A 19,617-nucleotide genomic window follows, 5' to 3' on the forward strand; every position below is an offset into this window, starting at 1 on the left:
ACTTTGGTGATGTTATTTATAAAATAGCCTCCAACACTCTACTCAGCAAATTGGATGCAGTCTATCACAGTGCCATCCGTTTTGTCACCAAAGCCCCATATACTACCCACCACTGCGACCTGTTTGCTCTCGCTGACTGGCCCTCGCATCAAATTCGTCGCCAAACCCACTGGCTCCAGGTCATCTATAAGTCTTTGCTAGTTAAAGCCCCACCTTATCTCAGCTCACTGGTCACCATAGCAACACCACCCCTAGCCCGCGCTCCAGCAGGTATATTTCACTGGTCTTCCCCAAAGTCTATTCCTCCTTTGGCCGCCTTTCCTTCCAGTTCTCTGCTGCCAATGACTGGAACGAATTGCAAAAATCACTGAAGCTGGGGACTCATATCACCCTCACTAACTTTAAACATCAGCTGTCAGAGCAGCTCACAGATCATTGCACCTGTACATAGCCCATCTGTAAATAGCCCATTGAACTACCTCATCCCCATATTGCTCCTTTGCACCCCAGTATCTCTACTTGCACATTCATCTTCTGCACATCTATCACTCCAGTGTTTAATTGCTAAATTGTAATTACTTCGCCACTACGGCCTATTTATTGCCTTACCTCCCTAATCTTACCTCATTTGCACACACTGTATATAGACTTTTCTATTGTGTTATTGACTGTATGTTTGTTTATTCCATGTGTAACTCTGTGTTGTTGTTTGTGTCGCACTGCTTTGATTTATCTTGGCCAGGTTGCAGTTGTAAATGAGAATTTGTTCTCAACTGGCCTAACTGGTTAAATAAAGGCGAAATAAATCAAATAAAAACAAATATGGTGAAGTACACCATGGCTATTTGACCATGGTTACTGATCAAAACCTTTGAAAAACCTTGACAAAGTACTTTCTCAGTGAGCACAGCCTTGCCGTTGAAAAGGGTAGACAGGAAAACCTGGCTCTCTGTAGAGGAAAGGCTGTGCAACCACTGCACAACAGCAGAACCTGAGACAGAGCTGCATTTCCTGACAAAATGTAAAACATTTAAAACAATTAGAGAATGTCATTTCCCCAAATTTTAAACACTTATTCAAGGTTTCAAAGATCTCTCTGATGAGAATAGGCTACCCGTCCTGTTGGGGGAGGAAGCAGAGAGCTGTGGGTTGGCAGCGCACTACATTGCTGCCTGCCATAAGATGAGGGACAGTGTCTGAGAGACCAACCAACCTGCACATGTCCTCTAAACCATTGTTATTGTTCAATGTATGGTTATTTTGACCCTTGATTATTGAAGTTACTGTTGTCCTGTTGACAGTATTGATTATTATTACTTTAATTTAATCTCCAAAGTACGCTTTGGCAATATGCGTATTGTTACGTCACGCCAATAAAGCAAATTTAATTGAATTGAGAGAAAGAGAGAGAGACAGAGCGAGAGAGAGAGTAAAGAGAAACAGCGAGAGAAAGAGAGACAGAGAGTGAGAGAGAGAAGCAAAGAGAGGGGGGGTGGAAGAAAAAGAAGGGAAATGTGTACTCACATCTGTGTTACACGATCTGTAGCGCTTCCTCTCTCCGAGACAGTACTTCCCTCCTCCAGAAGGCCTGAAAGAGAGGAGAGAAACGAGGGAGGAATAAAAGGTTCCAAAAGTTTTTTGGTGCTGTCCCCAGGAGAACCGTTTTTGGTTCCAAGTAGAACTCTGTTATGTTCCATGTAGAACCCTCTGCGATTCTGGTGCAGCACATGCGGCCTACAAAGTTACAAGCATAGGCTAGCAAATGTTATTTTAATTTTGAAACATAATAGGGCCTATTTGTATAACTAGTAGGCTGACGCATATATACCTTTCATAATATTTCCCATTATTAGCCTACCTCCTCTTTCTCTCTCTATTGTTGCTTCAATTCTTCCTCGATTTCAACAGTTAAATTAAATAAGTTTAGCTGTCTTTATCTTAATCCTTATTTTTTTGTATTTTTGTGGGATATTTTAACCCCTTTTTCTCCCTAATTTCGTGATATCCAATTGCGATCTTGTCTCATCGCTGCAACTCCCCAAAGGGCTTGGGAGAGGCGAAGGTCAATTCATGTGTTCTCCAAAACATGATCCGCCAAACTTTGTTCCTTAACACCCGCTCACTTAACCCGGAAGCTAGCCGCACCAATGTGTCTAAGGAAACACCGTTCAACTGATGACCGTCACTAGAGTGTGAGGAGCCAAGTAAAGCCCCCCCAGCCAAAAACTCCCCTACCCCAGACAATTCATTCATCAAAAAAGAGCTTGTTAATTGGTATAAGAAATGCAAAAAAAAATTATAATTATGTACAGCAAGCTATTCTAGTCTAGCTTTTCCTGCCTGGGACTCCAAGAGCTAAGGAGCGTTTTTTTAAGGAGAGGCCAGCAGAGCACAGATGCTTGTGTATTGCGCAAGAGACAAAGGCTATAAGTTAGAAACTTATTATACATAACCCATAGTTAATTAGCTAAATATAAGGCTAATACTGCATTGAATTTATAACTTGAATGAGGTAGGCTAGGACATCTTTATATAGGGCTATATTTCAATCTAAAACAGGATGGTCTATTTTGGAATGGAGTTAATGGAGAGAGAGAAAGACTGGGTGCACTGATTTAAAGCACCGATATTCAAGCTGTTTTACTTTTACAACACATTTTAAAAATGTATCTTTACAATTAAAAAACAAGGTGATCCCTGAAAGCCAGATGGAGCTGGGTAAATTAGACAGCATTCAGTCTTTTATTACTTTAGCAGAGGCTATGGTTCAGCAAATGTAGGCCAACCTGTCACAAGAAAAAAAGTTAGCATGTGAACTGCATTGTAAACTGCGCTCCATAGTGAGATGGGTCTGTTCCCACCCTGAACGTTGATTCATCATGCAGAGGCCGTAGGGAAGACAGATTTAAACATTGCATATAATTTAACAGTTCCATATCACGCCATGCTGTTCATGTAAATAATTTATTATAATTTACCGGTTCCTCGTAGTTATTTATCCCGGGAAAAAGGAGTGATTTTGGGCGGAAAATCTCAGTAACTGGGTTCCCGCCATTCAACCTAGTATCTACTGGTTATCTACACAGTATACTTAATCAATGTTTGTATGATCAACGCATTAGTGATCACACACACACACCTGTAGGTGAGGTCCTGGATGTGTGTGTTCAGCTTGCTGTGGCTTACTTTGCCTACTTACGCTGGGCTGTCACAGTGTCTCATGGAGGATGAGACTCCCCCTCCGCAGGTCCTGCTGCACTCCCCCCACGATGACCAGGGACCCCAGCCTCCGTCCACACTCTGGGGCCACGTCCCGAATATCACACACTCCCCCTGGTAGCACCACTGAGAGGATAGGGGGGATTAATCATTGGTTAAGGTTGTATAGGTTGTAGGTCTGTAACTGTCAGTGAATACGGTTACATGCACACAATAATGCGATTATTGTGGATAATCAGATTAGTATAATAGTTTGATTCAACCGATTTTCATGCTTTGCAAGAAGAATGATTTCCTTAATAATCCTGTTTACACGGACACATCTGAATTCAGGCTACCTGATGGCACTCTGATAAATGCAGAAAATCTCCATCAAAATAAACGTTCTATCACAGCAACCGTGTTCTTTTTGGGAAACATATCTGGTTCTGAGTTGGAACATATCAAGTTGGTATGTGAAAACTACTTCGAAGACACACATATTCAGTTGTTCTGAACTCACTTCCCTCACGGTGAAGAGGGAGACTCACTCTGCTGGTGCTAGCACATATGCAGATCAAATACACCGCTGGAACGCCAATTAATAGTTTGAAAGATTGCTTTACGCCGATTAAGATAAGCAGAGTAATATGTTTACATGACTGTTGCATAATCTGCCTAGGTGCCATAATCAGTTTAAAATGGAATTATTACTGTGCATCTAAACGTACTCAGTGGTGCTCAGGGCTTAGAGACAGTAGAGGTTGTAGAGGTTGTAGGTCAGTAACTGTGTCAGTAGATTAAGATCGTGGGCCAGGAAAACACCAGGCCAATGTCCTCAGTCTCCCTCCCTCCCTCCCTCCCTCACTCACTCACTCACTCACTCACTCACTCACTCACTCACTCACTCACTCACTCACTCACTCACTCACTCACTCACTTCCTCACGCACTCACTCACTTCCTCACTTGTTCACATCAGAGATGAACAATGCAGAAGGACAGAGACAGACAGTACACAGTGGCAGAATACCTGACCACTGTGACTGACCCAAAATTAAGGAAATCTTTGACTATGTACAGACTCAGTGAGATTAGCCTTGCTATTGAGAAAGGCTGCCGTAGGCAGACCTAGCTCTCAAGAGAAGACAGGCTATGTGCACACTGCCATAAAATGAGGTGGAAACTGAGCTGCACTTCCTAACCTCCTGCCAAATGTATGACCATATTAGAGACACATATTTCCCTCAGATTACACAGACCCACAAATAATTTGAAAACGAATCCAATTTTGATCAACTCCCATATCTATTGGGTGAAATACCGCAGTTTGCCATCACAGCAGCAAGATTTGTGACCTGTTGTCACAAGAAAAGGGCAACCAGTGAAGAACAAACACCATTGTAAATACAACCCGTATTTATGTTTATTTATTTTCCCTTTTGTACTTTAACCATTTGCACATCGTTACAACACTGTATATAGACATAATATGACATTTGAAATGTCTTTATTCTTTTGGAACTTCTGTGAGTGTAATGTTTACTGTTCATTTTTATTGTTTATTTCACTTTTGTTTATTATCTACTTCACTTGCTTTGGCAATGTTAACATATGTTTCCCATACCAATAATGCCCCTTGATTTGAATTGAATTGAGAGGGATAACCAGGGCACTGTACTCATTCTCCTTGGCTCAGAGCAGAGAAAGGCAATGCACTAACACACTGTATAAACAAGATTAACACTGCAGGGAGAGGGAGAGAGAGGTCAGTGAAGGAGAGAGAGAGACGGCAGTGAAGAAGAAAGACGGAGAGTGAGAAAGAGAGAGAGTCCTTAAGACCTTGTCTGTGTTTCCAGTTTGACTGAAATAGCCTGGGAGAGAATGTCTTATCAGAGAGGAGCTGACACACACTACCTATCTATCACCCTGCACACCTATCAGCCTTTCACCACCTGCAAGTGTGTGTGTGTGTACCTGTGTGTGTGTGTGTGTGTGTGTGTGTGTGTGTGTGTGTGTGTGTGTGTGTGTGTGTGTGTGTGCCACAGAAAGCTGTGACCTTTGGGTGACACGACTACTGTACCAATGTCTAGGACAGTAGCATAATAGTCTTTCCTGGGAAACCACTTCTTTTCTCTCTCTTATCTCCTTTCTTCTCCTTATCTCTCCCCCTTCTCTTGCTCTACCCCATACCTCATTCTTCCCTCTCAAACATCACTACTTCCTCTCTATCCTCTACCTTTCTCACCACCACCAACACTTTCCCCTTTGTCCCCCTCCACTTCTCCCTCCCTCTCCTACCATCTCTCCCCCCCCTTCCCTCTAGTTGGCAGGGCCTCTCCATTACAGGCCTGGTGACAAATGGTTGACAGTCGTGTTCCTTTGAAGCCACCCCACATCCCCCTCACCACCCACCCTCAACCCAGACAGGAGCGAGTCATCAGCCTCCCCCCAAAGCCCCCTGTCCTAAAGCCCCCTGAGCTGATCTCAACTTGGGCCCCCTGTGTAGCCCAGGACCTGGTTGGTGGCCCCCAGCTCTGAAAGGCTCCAGTCAGCAGACAGTAATGACACATGACAGCCTCCTATTCTTTCCTTTTAGACCTCAGACCATCCAGTGACAATGGCCGCCGTAATCTGTGTTAAAACTGTCTCACTGTCGTCCGTCTAACCTGACCGCGGCGTGGCGAGTCACACTGGGACTTGGGTGAGTGCTATGTGGAATCCTTGGGACGTCCCTACCCTAAACTCTAAAGGCTGGTTTACAGTCCGTCTATCGTCTGTAGACAATTGCCGTAGCGACATCATGAACAGTCTATTGTCGTCTGACATCAAACTTGTCGTTATTTATTTTATTTTATTTAACCTTTATTTAACTAGGCAAGTTATGAGAAAGTATAAACACTAAACGACAGTCTTTGCATGACATCAGCAGCCCAGGGCTCCAAATAGCATACGTGATCTATTTTAACTCCAATAAACCCATCCGTTTAAATAGATTCAGTAAATGTCAGCCTAGCAAGCGAGGCAACTAAAGTACATTTTCTAAACAATGTTTTTGTTTGTTGCTAGCTAGTTAGCCACCAAGTTGGCTAGCTATTTAAAATAATGACCGGAGTATAACTGACAACATCTTAACTTAAGCAATTTTTTTATTAATTATTACAGGAAAATAAACCCACAACAACATCATTATTTACAAGGTAGTGGCGAGCTTCCGGCGCCGACAGAGATGGCCGCCTCGCTTCGCGTTCCTAGGAAACTATGCAGTTTTTTGTTTTTTTACGTGTTATTTCTTACATTGGTACCCCAGGTCATCTTAGGTTTCATTACATACAGTCGAGAAGAACTACTGAACATAAGAGCAGCGTCAACTCACCATCAGTTCGACCAAGAATATGACTTTCGCGAAGCGGACCCTGTGTTCTGCCTTTCACCCAGGACAACGGAATGGATCCCAGCCGGCGACCCCAAAAAACGACTTCGAAAAAGGGGAAAACGAAGCGGTCTTCTGGTCAGACTCCGGAGACGGGCACATCGTGCACCACTCCCTAGCATTCTCCTCGCCAATGTCCAGTCTCTTGACAACAAGGTTGATGAAATCCGAGCAAGGGTAGCATTCCAGAGGGACATCAGAGACTGTAACGTTCTTTGCTTCACGGAAACATGGCTCACTGGAGAGACGCTATCGGAGACGGTGCAGCCAGCTGGTTTCTCCACGCATCGCGCCGACAGAAACAAACATCTTTCTGGTAAGAAGAGGGGCGGGGGCGTATGCTTTATGGTTAACGGGACGTGGTGTGGCCAAAACAACATACAGGAACTCAAGTCCTTCTGTTCACCTGATTTAGAATTCCTCACAATCAAATGTAGACCGCATTATCTACCAAGGGAATTCTCTTCGATTATAATCACAGCCGTATATATTCCCCCCCAAGCAGACACATCGATGGCTCTGAACGAACTTTATTTGACTCTTTGCAAACTGGAATCCATATATCCGGAGGCTGCATTCATTGTAGCTGGGGATTTTAACAAGGCTAATCTGAAAACAAGACTCCCTAAATTTTATCAGCATATCGATTGCGCAACCAGGGCGGGAAAAACCTTGGATCATTGCTATTCCAACTTCCGCGACGCATATAAGGCACTGCCCCGCCCTCCTTTCGGGAAAAGCTGACCACGACTCCATTTTGTTGATCCCTGCCTACAGACAGAAACTAAAACAAGAAGCTCCCGCGCTGAGGTCTGTTCAACTCTGGTCCGACCAATCTGATTCCACACTCCAAGACTGCTTCCATCACGTGGACTGGGAATTGTTCCGTATTGTGTCAGACGACAACATTGACGAATACGCTGATTCGGTGTGCGAGTTCATTAGAACGTGCGTTGAAGATGTCGTTCCCATAGCAAGGATTAAAACATTCCCAAACCAGAAACCGTGGATTGATGGCAGCATTTGCGTGAAACTGAAAGCGCGAACCACTGCTTTTAATCAGGGCAAGGTGACTGGAAACATGACCGAATACAAACAGTGTAACTATTCCCTCCGCAAGGCAATCAAACAAGCTAAGCGTCAGTATAGAGACAAAGTAGAATCTCAATTCAACGGCTCAGACACAAGAGGTATGTGGCAGGGTCTACAGTCAATCACGGATTACAAAAAGAAAACCAGCACCGTCACGGACCAGGATGTCTTGCTCCCAGGCAGACTAAATCAGTTTTTTGCCCGCTTTGAGGACAATACAGTGCCACTGACACTGCCCGCAACTAAAACATGCGGACTCTCCTTCACTGCAGCCGACGTGAGGAAAACATTTAAACGTGTCAACCCTCGCAAGGCTGCAGGCCCAGACGGCATCCCCAGCCGCGCCCTCAGAGCATGCGCAGACCAGCTGGCTGGTGTGTTTACGGACATATTCAATCAATCCCTATCCCAGTCTGTTGTTCCCACATGCTTCAAGAGGGCCACCATTGTTCCTGTTCCCAAGAAAGCTAAGGTAACTGAGCTAAACGACGACCGCCCCGTACCACTCACTTCCGTCATCATGAAGTGCTTTGAGAGACTAGTCAAGGACCATATCACCTCCACCCTACCTGACACCCTAGACCCACTCCAATTTGCTTACCACCCAAATAGGTCCACAGACGATGCAATCTCAACCACACTGCACACTGCCCTTAACCCATCTGGACAAGAGGAATACCTATGTGAGAATGCTGTTCATCGACTACAGCTCGGCATTTAACACCATAGTGCCCTCCAAGCTCGTCATCAAGCTCGAGACCCTGGGTCTCGACCCCGCCCTGTGCAACTGGGTACTGGACTTCCTGACGGGCCACCCCCAGGTGGTGAGGGTAGGCAACAACATCTCCACCCCGCTGATCCTCAACACTTGGGCCCCACAAGGGTGCGTTCTGAGCCCTCTCCTGTACTCCCTGTTCACCCACGACTGCGTGGCCACGCACGCCTCCAACTCAATCATCAAGTTTGCGGACGACACAACAGTGGTAGGCTTGATTACCAACAACGACGAGGCGGCCTACAGGGAGGAGGTGAGGGCCCTCGGAGTGTGGTGTCAGGAAAATAACCTCACACTCAACGTCAACAAAACTAAGGAGATGATTGTGGACTTCAGGAAACAGCAGAGGGAACACCCCCCTATCCACATCGATGGAACAGTAGTGGAGAGGGTAGTAAGTTTTAAGTTCCTCGGCGTACACATCACAGACAAACTGAATTGGTCCACCCACACAGACAGCATCGTGAAGAAGGCGCAGCAGCGCCTCTTCAACCTCAGGAGGCTGAAGAAATTCGGCTTGTCACCAAAAGCACTCACAAACTTCTACAGATGCACAATCGAGAGCATCCTGTCGGGCTGTATCACCGCCTGGTACGGCAACTGCTCCGCCCACAACCGTAAGGCTCTCCAGAGGGTAGTGAGGTCTGCACAACGCATCACCGGGGGCAAACTACCTGCTCTCCAGGACACCTACACCACCCGATGTCACAGGAAGGCCATAAAGATCATCAAGGACAGCAACCACCCGAGCCACTGCCTGTTCACCCCGCTATCATCCAGAAGGCGAGGTCAGTACAGGTGCATCAAAGCTGGGGCCGAGACACTGAAAAACAGCTTCTATCTCAAGGCCATCAGACTGTTAAACAGCCACCACTAACATTGAGTGGCTGCTGCCAACACACTGACTCAACTCCAGCCACTTTAATAATGGGAATTGATGGGAATTGATGTAAAATATATCACTAGCCACTTTAAACAATGCTACCTAATATATTGTTTACATACCCTACATTATTCATCTCATATGTATACGTATATACTGTACTCTATATCATCTACTGCATCCTTATGTAATACATGTATCACTAGCCACTTTAACTATGCCACTTTGTTTACATACTCATCTCATATGTATATACTGCACTCAATAACATCTACTGTATCTTGCCTATGCCGCTCTGTACCATCACTCATTCATATATCCTTATGTACATATTCTTTATCCCCTTACACTTGTGTCTATAAGGTAGTAGTTTTGGAATTGTTAGCTAGATTACTTGTTGGTTATTAATGCATTGTCGGAACTAGAAGCACAAGCATTTCGCTACACTCGCACTAACATCTGCTAACCATGTGTATGTGACAAATAAAATTTGATTTGATTTGATTTAGCTAACAGAAAATAGCGTACTGCCACAGTGTGACAAAATAAAAGTATCAGAGAATCTCTGAACTCCTACATCCTCTTGTCAGAGAAGAATTTGGTTTGGTTGCTGTGGCAGTCCGGCAACCACAACAACGGATGTTGTGACAGTCGCAGAGACTGAAGGCCAGTTTGTTTATACTTGGTCTAATGACATGTCAACATCCGCTGTCGTGGTTACCGGAATGCCACAGCAACCAGGCCAAATTCTCCTGTGACAAGATGATTCAGAAGTTCTAAAATGGAAAAATGTTTGCGGCCCCAGCATGTTAAAAAAAAGGTGCGGTAATCGACCAATGTTTCGTTTTTTAATTGGGTCTATGACAGTATATTACAAATCAGTCTGACAGCATTTCAATCTGAAATGACAAACGTATCACAAAGATATTGGGTTCAGAAGATCATCAGGCAATAATGTTTTATTTTTTATTTAACTAGGCAAGTCAGTTTAGAAAAAAATATTATTTTCAATGACGGCCTAAGAACAGTGACGGCCCCTGAACTGCCTTGTTCAGGGGCAAAACGGCCTGGTCAGCTTGGGGATTGGATCTAGCAACTATTCGGTTGCTAGTCCAACGCTCTAACCACAAGGCTACCTGCCGCCCAATGATCTTCTGTGTAGAAAATAACATAATCATTGAGGGAAACAGTGAGTATGTAACATGTACATGTAAATTTCGGTGTTCCTCAAGGTTCCGTTTTAGGACCACTATTGTTTTCACTATATATTTTACCTCTTGGGGATGTTATTCGAAAACATAATGTTAACTTTCACTGCTATGCGGATGACACACAGCTGTACATTTCAATGAAACATGGTGAAGCCCCAAAATTGCCCTTGCTAGAAGCATGTGTTTCAGACATAAGGAAGTGGATGGCTGCAAACGTTCTACTTTTAAACTCGGACAAAACAGAGATGCTTGTTCTAGGTCCCAAGAAACAAAGAGATCTTCTGTTGAATCTGACAATTAATCTTAATGGTTGTACAGTCGTCTCAAATAAAACTGTGAAGGACCTCGGCATTACTCTGGACCCTGATCTCTCTTTTGAAGAACATATCAAGACCATTTCAAGGACAGCTTTTTTCCATCTACGTAACATTGCAAAAATCAGAAACTTTCTGTCCAAAAATGATGCAGAAAAATAAATCCATGCTTTTGTCACTTCTAGATTAGACTACTGCAATGCTCTACTTTCCGGCTACCCGGATAAAGCACTAAATAAACTTCAGTTGGTGCTAAATACGGCTGCTAGAATCCTGACTAGAACCAACAAATTTGATCATATTACTCCAGTGCTAGCCTCTCTACACTGGCTTCCTGTCAAAGCAAGGGCTGATTTCAAGGTTTTACTGCTAACCTACAAAGCATTACATGGGCTTGCTCCTACCTATCTCTCTGATTTGGTCCTGCCGTACATACCTACACGTACGCTACGGTCACAAGACGCAGGCCTCCTAATTGTCCCTAGAATTTCTAAGCAAACAGCTGGAGGCAGGGCTTTCTCCTATAGAGCTCCATTTTTATGGAACGGTCTGCCTACCCATGTCAGAGACGCAAACTCGGTCTCAACCTTTAAGTCTTTACTGAAGACTCATCTCTTCAGTGGGTCATATGATTGAGTGTAGTCTGCCCCAGGAGTGGGAAGGTGAACGGAAAGGCTCTGGAGCAACGAACCGCCCTTGCTGTCTCTGCCTGGCCGGTTCCCCTCTTTCCACTGGGATTCTCTGCCTCTAACCCTATTACAGGGGCTGAGTCACTGGCTTACTGGGGCTCTCTCATGCCGTCCCTGGAAGGGGTGCGTCACCTGAGTGGGTTGATTCACTGATGTGGTCATCCTGTCTGGGTTGGCGCCCCCCCTTGGATTGTGCCATGGCGGAGATCTTTGTGGGCTATACTCGGCCCTGTCTCAGGATGGTAAGTTGGTGGTTGAAGATATCCCTCTAGTGGTGTGGGGGCTGTGCTTTGGCAAAGTGGGTGGGGTTATATCCTTCCTGTTTGGCCCTGTCCGGGGGTGTCCTCGGATGGGTCCACAGTGTCTCCTGACCCCTCCTGTCTCAGCCTCCAGTATTTATGCTGCAGTAGTTTATGTGTCGGGGGGCTAGGGTCAGTTTGTTATATCTGGAGTACTTCTCCTGTCCTATTCGGTGTCCTGTGTGAATCTAAGTGTGCGTTCTCTAATTCTCTCCTTCTGTCTTTCTTTCTCTCTCTCGGAGGACCTGAGCCCTAGGACCATGCCCCAGGATTAACTGACATGATGACTCCTTGCTGTCCCCAGTCCACCTGGCCATGCTGCTGCTCCAGTTTCAACTGTTCTGCCTTATTATTATACGACCATGCTGGACCTGAGCCCTAGGACCATGCCCAAGGACTACCTGACATGATGCCTCCTTGCTGTCCCCAGTCCATCTGACCGTGCTGCTGCTCCAGTTTCAACTGTTCTGCCTTATTATTATACGACCATGCTGGTCATTTATGAACATTTGAACATCTTGGCCATGTTCTGTTATAATCTCCCCCCGGCACAGCCAGAAGAGGACTGGCCACCCCACATAGCCTGGTTCCTCTCTAGGTTTCTTCCTAGGTTTTGGCCTTTCTATGGAGTTTTTCCTAGCCACCGTGCTTCTACACCTGCATTGCTTGCTGTTTGGGGTTTTAGGCTGGGTTTCTGTACAGCACTTTGAGATATCAACTGATGTACGAAGGGCTATATAAATAAATTTGATTTGATTTGATTTGATGTTCCTGATGGAGCCATATATTTTGTGGCTTAAACCATTCAAAAGATAGAGCCACATTTGTAGGAAGAAAACCGAAACCGCTCTGTTGATTACAACCACATCTAGCAGCTACCGGAGGTTACTTATATAACCCCGGTTCTATGAACCAAGTGCACCTTTTCTCTCGTGACCCTATTTTCAAATCCAGCGACCCTACATCGGGTTGCGACCCGTAGTTTAGGAAACCCTGGTGTAGACTATAAGAGACAACAAGTGTGTAGACAATGAGACTGCTAGTATAGACTTACCCCTTTCTCTATGCTTCCCGTCTGACACAAGGTCCCCTCGGCAGCAGGGATACTGTTGGTGACACAGCGGTTGCTTTTGCTAAGGCACCAGAGCTCTCTACACACTTCCTAGGAAAGAAGGCAAAAGCAAGTTGGTCAGAATAAAGCAATTCACTGCAGAGAGTGTATTACAAGCAGAGCAATTGCCATAGATAGAGTTGTTGAAGTGAATTAGAGATCTACTCCAAAATGTAGTGTGACTTCTCCTCCTCATCTCATGTCTTTCATCTGCACTGAGGTGAAAGAGCTGAACAGAAGGTGAGGAGCATATCCCTGGCTGTAGGCAGCCGACATATTGGCAAACCTGGGTCAAATATAGGTTGCACAGTTTGGAGACACTTTGGACTATTCCATAGGCTCCATTTCACCAGGCAAACTAACTCAAGCTCAGCTGAAATATGTGGAAGTCGTAGACATATATATTTGACCCAGGTCTGATGGAGTAGCTATATATTTGACCCAGGTCTGATGGAGTAGCTATATATTTGACCCAGGTCTGATGGAGTAGCTATATATTTGACCCAGGTCTGATGGAGTAGCTATATATTTGACCCAGGTCTGATGGAGTAGCTATATATTTGACCCAGGTATAATGGAGTAGCTATATATTTGACCCAGGTCTGATGGACTAGCTATATATTTGACCCAGGTCTGATGGAGTAACTATATATTTGACCCAGGTCTGATGGAGTAGCTATATATTTGACCCAGGTATAATGGAGTAGCTATATATTTGACCCAGGTCTGATGGAGTAGCTATATATTTGACCCAGGTCTGATGGAGTAGCTATATATTTGACCCAGGTCTGATGGAGTAGCTATATATTTGACCCAGGTCTGATGGAGTAGCTATATATTTGACCCAGGTCTGATGGAGTAGCTATATATTTGACCCAGGTATAATGGAGTAGCTATATATTTGACCCAGGTCTGATGGAGTAGCTATATATTTGACCCAGGTCTGATGGAGTAGCTATATATTTGACCCAGGTCTGATGGATTGAGTCCAGTTTATGTTGAGAGTCAATATCCCAAAGGTCAACCCATTCTACTAATGTCCCTCAGTGTTGAGGGATCTGGAGCAACACTAGCACCTCCATACCTCAACAGAAACCGGCTAACGTCAGTTCACAGAAACCACTGTTAACCAGTTGTAGGAAATCACTCTGGCACAACAGAGAGCATATTCAAACTGCCCCTCAGAGAGGAGACAGTCTCAGGGAACAGAGACTGTAGACATAACAAACATATTTGTCCCACAGGAAGTTATAAAACAAACAACTTCTTCTGTTTCTACAATTTCTCCATCTTATCTCCTAGCTCTTATAACAGAGGGAGAAGTCTTTATGTCTGGACAGAGAGAGAGAGAGAGAGAGAGAGAGAGAGGTAGAGAGAGAGAGAGGTAGAGAAAGAGAGAGAGAGATGTAGAAAGAGAGAGAGGGGGACAGACAGAGAGAGAGACAGAGAGAGGGGGGGGGGAAGTGGAAGGAGAGGTAGAAATAGAGAGAGAGAAAGAGACAGAAAGATAGGGAGAGAGACATAGACAGAGAGAAAGAGAGCCAGAGAGAGACAGGGAGAGAGGGGAAAGAGTGGAAGGAGAGGTAGAGAGAGAGAAAGAACAAAAGAGACAGAAAGAGAGGGAGAGAGAGACAGAGAGAGAGACAGAAAGAGAGGAGAAAGAGTGGAAGGAGAGGTAGAAAGAGAGAGAAAGAGAAAGAGAGAGAGAGAGAGAGATTTGCACATCATTACAACACTGTATATAGACATAATATGACATTTGAAATGTTTTTATTCTTTTGGAACTTTTGTGAGTTTGATGTGAGAGGAGATAGAGAATCCAAGTCAGAGTCACTCTGGAGTAAATCCAATCGTAAAACCGAGTGTGTGTAACAAGGACAGCTCTGCATAACCCTGCATTAGATTTCTCATTAAACCTCTTTGGTTCCCCTCCTCCTCTCCACTTCAAAGGCTTTACTGGATAACTGTGTACGGCAGAGCAGAAGAGGAGCAGCGTCATGAAGAAGAGGTACGGCCCTGAGCCCAGGCTCTGACCCCACGGGTCAGTAAATAAGGTCCAGGCACTGCTGGTCTCTACAGGTCTCATCTACTGCTGCTAGACGCTATAGATTAAATAAAGCTGTAAACTGCCACTATGAGTCGGCCCTGTCTCACTGCGCCACTCCCAGCTCTGCTTTCAACAAGCCCCCCCCCCCACCCCCACCACCATTCCAACTACCTCCCCCTAACAAGCAATGTTTGAAAAATGTTCTACCCTCTTGTGGCTTTGAGTCGGTGACTCTTATCACGGAGTGACCCTCACCCTCCCTGCTCTTTGGCCCCCTGCCGGCACGCTCAGAGCTGCAGTAGAGGCTGAAAGGTCAGAAGCTAAACCAGGTCTAAATGAACATGTGTCCCTGGTCTGGTCTGGTCTGGGGGATTTACACTATCTAGCTAACAGAGAGGAAGTTAACCCTAACCATTTTCCTAACCTTAACCTCACTCTCTTTTTACCTTCTACGTTCATTCTCCTAACCTGCTGCATAGGTTCTTCTAACCTACTATGAAAAAGTCCATTCCGGTCGTAGCTGTATTCCACCTAGATAGAACCACTGGTGACTTCAACATTCTGAGAGTGTCAGTTCAAAATGACCATTCAATTGACCCTTCACTAATTCCCGCCCCTGAGTCCGACACCTTGGTGGACACACCCACGATCACAAGCCATTGAGGGCTATGGCAAAAACGGAGTTCTTTAAAAAAAATACATGTTTAAATGGCTAAATAATTTAACAGAGCACCAGAAGTACTTGCTACTGTGATTCCTGAAATGCAAAACCTGCTGATGGAGTATTTTTTTGTATCTGAAATTATAGTTTTGTTACATTGTTTGCTAGCTCAGCTGGTTAGCTAGCTCTCAGTCTCATTGATCACCAAACATTGCTAACGCTAGCTAGCTAGCCACTTAATATAACCTGTTTTCTCAAAATGTATGTTATCTAGCTAAGTTAGCAATGCTATAAATACACCTACCATCTGCTGTCGACATCATGATACATACAATTTGAGAGCACTAGTTAGCTCCAAAAGAGGTTATAGCTTTGACTGTATGCCAACAGTGAATTCAGAGCCATTCAGTGGCTAGCTACACTACCAATATAATTTGACCAGGTTCCTGTGAAGCAATTGTAATAACAGTCCGTCACAACATACTCAAGAGTTTCCTGATTAGCAAGGGGAAGTCTGTGTTTAATTTCATTGTGTATTAAAAACACAGTTTGAGATCACTGTGAGGGGATTTCGCCAGTGGTTGAATGGGGAATTGGGCTTCCCTGGAAAATGTTGTCCGAGGTTGCAACAGGGCTTAGTGAAGGGTCAATTAAATAAGTTCTGTGAGTCCAAAAATGTTTCAACAACTATTTATCGGCTTCTTTTATACCATTCCACGGGAGAAAGCATTGAAACACTTCACCAAACCACTGCTATGCTGTCTGGTCCTTTCAGTAGGAGCAACAGCAACTTTCTGTCCCCATTAGAACCTGGGTTGGGAATGGAGAGTTCTACTTCCAGGTCAGAAACATAAGGTGCACAACAACCATTATGTGTAAGCGTGACTGTTAAGTGTTACTGCACCTCTCTTACCCCACCATATCTTTTAGTGGTTCTCTTTAGTCTTTAGTGGCACTAAAGCAGGCTCTGCTCTGCTTTATGTGTTGTACAGAGTAACTGTCTCCCAGATAAGAGAGGTCACCTTTCCTACACTCTTAGAAAAAAGGGTTCCAAAAGGGTTATTCGGCTGTCCCCATAGGAGAACTCTTTTTGGTTCCAGGTAGAACTACCCAAAAGGGTTATTCGGCTGTCCCCATAGGATAACTCTTTTTGGTTCCAGGTAGAACTACCCAAAAGGGTTATTCGGCTGTCCCCATAGGATAACTCTTTTTGGTTCCAGGTAGAACTACCCAAAAGGGTTATTCGGCTGTCCCCATAGGATAACTCTTTTTGGTTCCAGGTAGAACTACCCAAAAGGGTTATTCGGCTGTCCCCATAGGATAACTCTTTTTGGTTCCAGGTAGATTCCTTTTTGGTTCCAGGTAGAACTACCCAAAAAGGTTTTCAAAGGGTCCCCTATGGGGACAGAACTAGATAGCACCTTTTCTTCTAAAAGTGTAACATCAACTCTGAAAGCAAACTACACATTCAGTCATAGATATTTGACTTGTTTCTATGGTTACATGGCTTAATTAAAGACAACTCTTTACTAGACATCTGGCTGGCTGAGTGAAACCGATCTGATTCCAGGTCAGAATCCAGAATCCTAGCAGATAAAAGACTACATTCTGGAAGCAGCCCGGCACAGAGCAGCGCAGAGCAACACAGCTGAGCCAGGCTCTGGAAAAATGCTTTCCTTTCATAAATGTTTGTCTTTCATGCTGATCTAAAACCACAATTAAGAGCTTAAGAGACAAAATGACAGGGTTTAATTTGGGGCCTGTGGTAATCTGCTGTCAGATATGTCTTTCAATGAAACAAAATAAACTCTCTTGATCTCGGCTAATGGTAGACTCTTTTTCTGTCCTTATTGGTTCATTAATTCTTTGTGGCTTTCATTCAACATCTCCTGTTTCTGTGGCTTGGTTTAGTTCTCCCTCTGCTCGTGTTTCTTTATTTACCCTGGGTTGTTATTCTACAAGGTGGTGGGAGGGGGGTAATCATTAGCATTCCATGAAACTGCGGCGCGCGTGTGTGTGTGTGTGTGTGTGTGTGTGTGTGTGTGTGTGTGTGTGTGTGTGTGTGTGTGTGTGTGTGTGTGTGTGTGTGTGTGTGTGTGTGTGTGTGTGTGTGTGTGTGTAAAAACCTCCCTCATCAGACCTGTGATGAGACGCCTCTATCCCATGTGCCAATGATGTCTCCTTCTGGTGATATGAAGATAACACCCCTAACCATGATTATGATAATAACACTCCTAACCATGTTTATGATAATAACACCCCGATTATGATAATAACACCCCTAACCATGATTATGATAATAACAATCTGATTATGATGATAACACCCCGATTATGATAATAACACCATGATTATGATAATAACACCATGATTATGATAATAACACCATGATTATGATGATAAAACCATGATTATGATAATAACACCCCGATTATGATAATAACACCCCGATTATGATAATAACACCCTGATTATGATAACAACACCATGATTATGATAATAACACCCCTGATTATGATGATAACACCATGATTATGATGATAACACCCTGATTATGGTAATAACACCACGATTATGATAATACTACCCGGATTATGATGATAACACCCCTAACCATGATTATGATGATAACACCCTGATTATGATGATAACACCCCTAACCATGATTATGATAATAGCACCCTGATTATGATCAACTATTCCCTTAACAGCATGGTCCTCCGATGTAGGGGAGAGAGACTGTATGCATACTGTAGAGTCAGAGAGACGCTGGTTTCTTACCCCATATTTACACTGTCGTGAAGAGGCTCCGTACTGGAAGCGACACTGCTCGTCTGCGTCGTACACCTGCCCCGGGGCCACTGTTGGGTACAGGAAGTCTCGTTTCAGAGGTTCATTGTCCAGACACGTCCCCCGACCTGAGCTGTCAAAAAAACAAACCTACAATAGGATTGTTTCTTACACACCACACCCACAGAGCCTATGGCGGCGGTTCCCAAACCTTCCTCCAGTACCCCCCAGCCGTTCAAGGCTAGCTCTCCCCCAGTACCCCCCAGCCGTTCAAGGCTAGCTCTCTCCTCCAGCACCCGCCAGCCGTTCAAGGCTACCTCTCTCCTCCAGTACCCCCCAGCCGCTCAAGGCTAGCTCTCTCCTCCAGTACCCCCCAGCCGTTCAAGGCTAGCTCTCTCCTCCAGTACCCCCCAGCCGTTCAAGGCTAGCTCTCCAGGTCTGTTCCAGGTCTACCACACCTTATTGGACTAATCAAGGGCTTGATGATTAGTTGATTAGTTGAATGGTTGAATCAGGTGTGCTAGCGTTGGAATAGATCAAATAAGTGGAATGGCTCAGGGAGAGTTTTGGAAACACGGGGCAGACGGGAGCTACTAGCTAAGTAAACATACTGCAGCCCTCCATGACCAGGAGAGAGGATCACTGGTTTAGCAACATAACATCAATCATTTCTTTTACAGGCCACCTCTCACCCTATACTGTACACATTCTCTCACAATTTCACCACAATGAATTCAAATGACTTATGATGAAAATACAGTTTATAACAACCCTAGGTCACACCTGTCTTGTATGGTTTCAATTGTGTGGCACTGCATCATTCATGTGTCAAAACAGAGAGGAACCCTTGTCTGCCTCTAACCTTATAGAAAGAGTGAAGGGGGAGAAGTCTGCCTCTAACCCTATAGATTGAAGGGGGAGAAGTCTGCCTCTAACCCTATAGATTGAAGGGGGAGAAGTCTGCCTCTAACCCTATAGATAGAGTGAAGGGGGAGAAGTCTGCCTCTAACCCTATAGATTGAAGGGGAGAAGTCTGCCTCTAACCTTATAGATAGAGTGAAGGAGGACAAGTCTGCCTCTAACCTTATAGATAGAGTGAAGGGGGAGAAGTCTGC

The 19,617-nt window shown here is 44.7% G+C and overlaps 1 protein-coding gene across 1 annotated transcript in view; it reads right to left on the reverse strand.

The window, feature by feature from the left end:
- Positions 1-19,617, reverse strand: part of adamts6 (ADAM metallopeptidase with thrombospondin type 1 motif, 6) — a 134,941-nt gene that overhangs the window by 51,635 nt on the left and 63,689 nt on the right. The window contains exons 11-14 of the mRNA XM_031826302.1: positions 18,494-18,635; positions 12,948-13,055; positions 3,200-3,345; positions 1,525-1,588 (exon numbers count right to left, since the gene is read on the reverse strand). Coding sequence (XP_031682162.1) covers positions 1,525-1,588; positions 3,200-3,345; positions 12,948-13,055; positions 18,494-18,635 — 460 coding nt within the window. The remainder of the gene's footprint in view (positions 1-1,524; positions 1,589-3,199; positions 3,346-12,947; positions 13,056-18,493; positions 18,636-19,617) is intronic.

The sequence above is a fragment of the Oncorhynchus kisutch genome, linkage group LG6 (genome assembly GCF_002021735.2).
Source record: "Oncorhynchus kisutch isolate 150728-3 linkage group LG6, Okis_V2, whole genome shotgun sequence".
In the NCBI taxonomy this organism is placed as follows: Eukaryota; Metazoa; Chordata; class Actinopteri; order Salmoniformes; family Salmonidae; genus Oncorhynchus; species Oncorhynchus kisutch.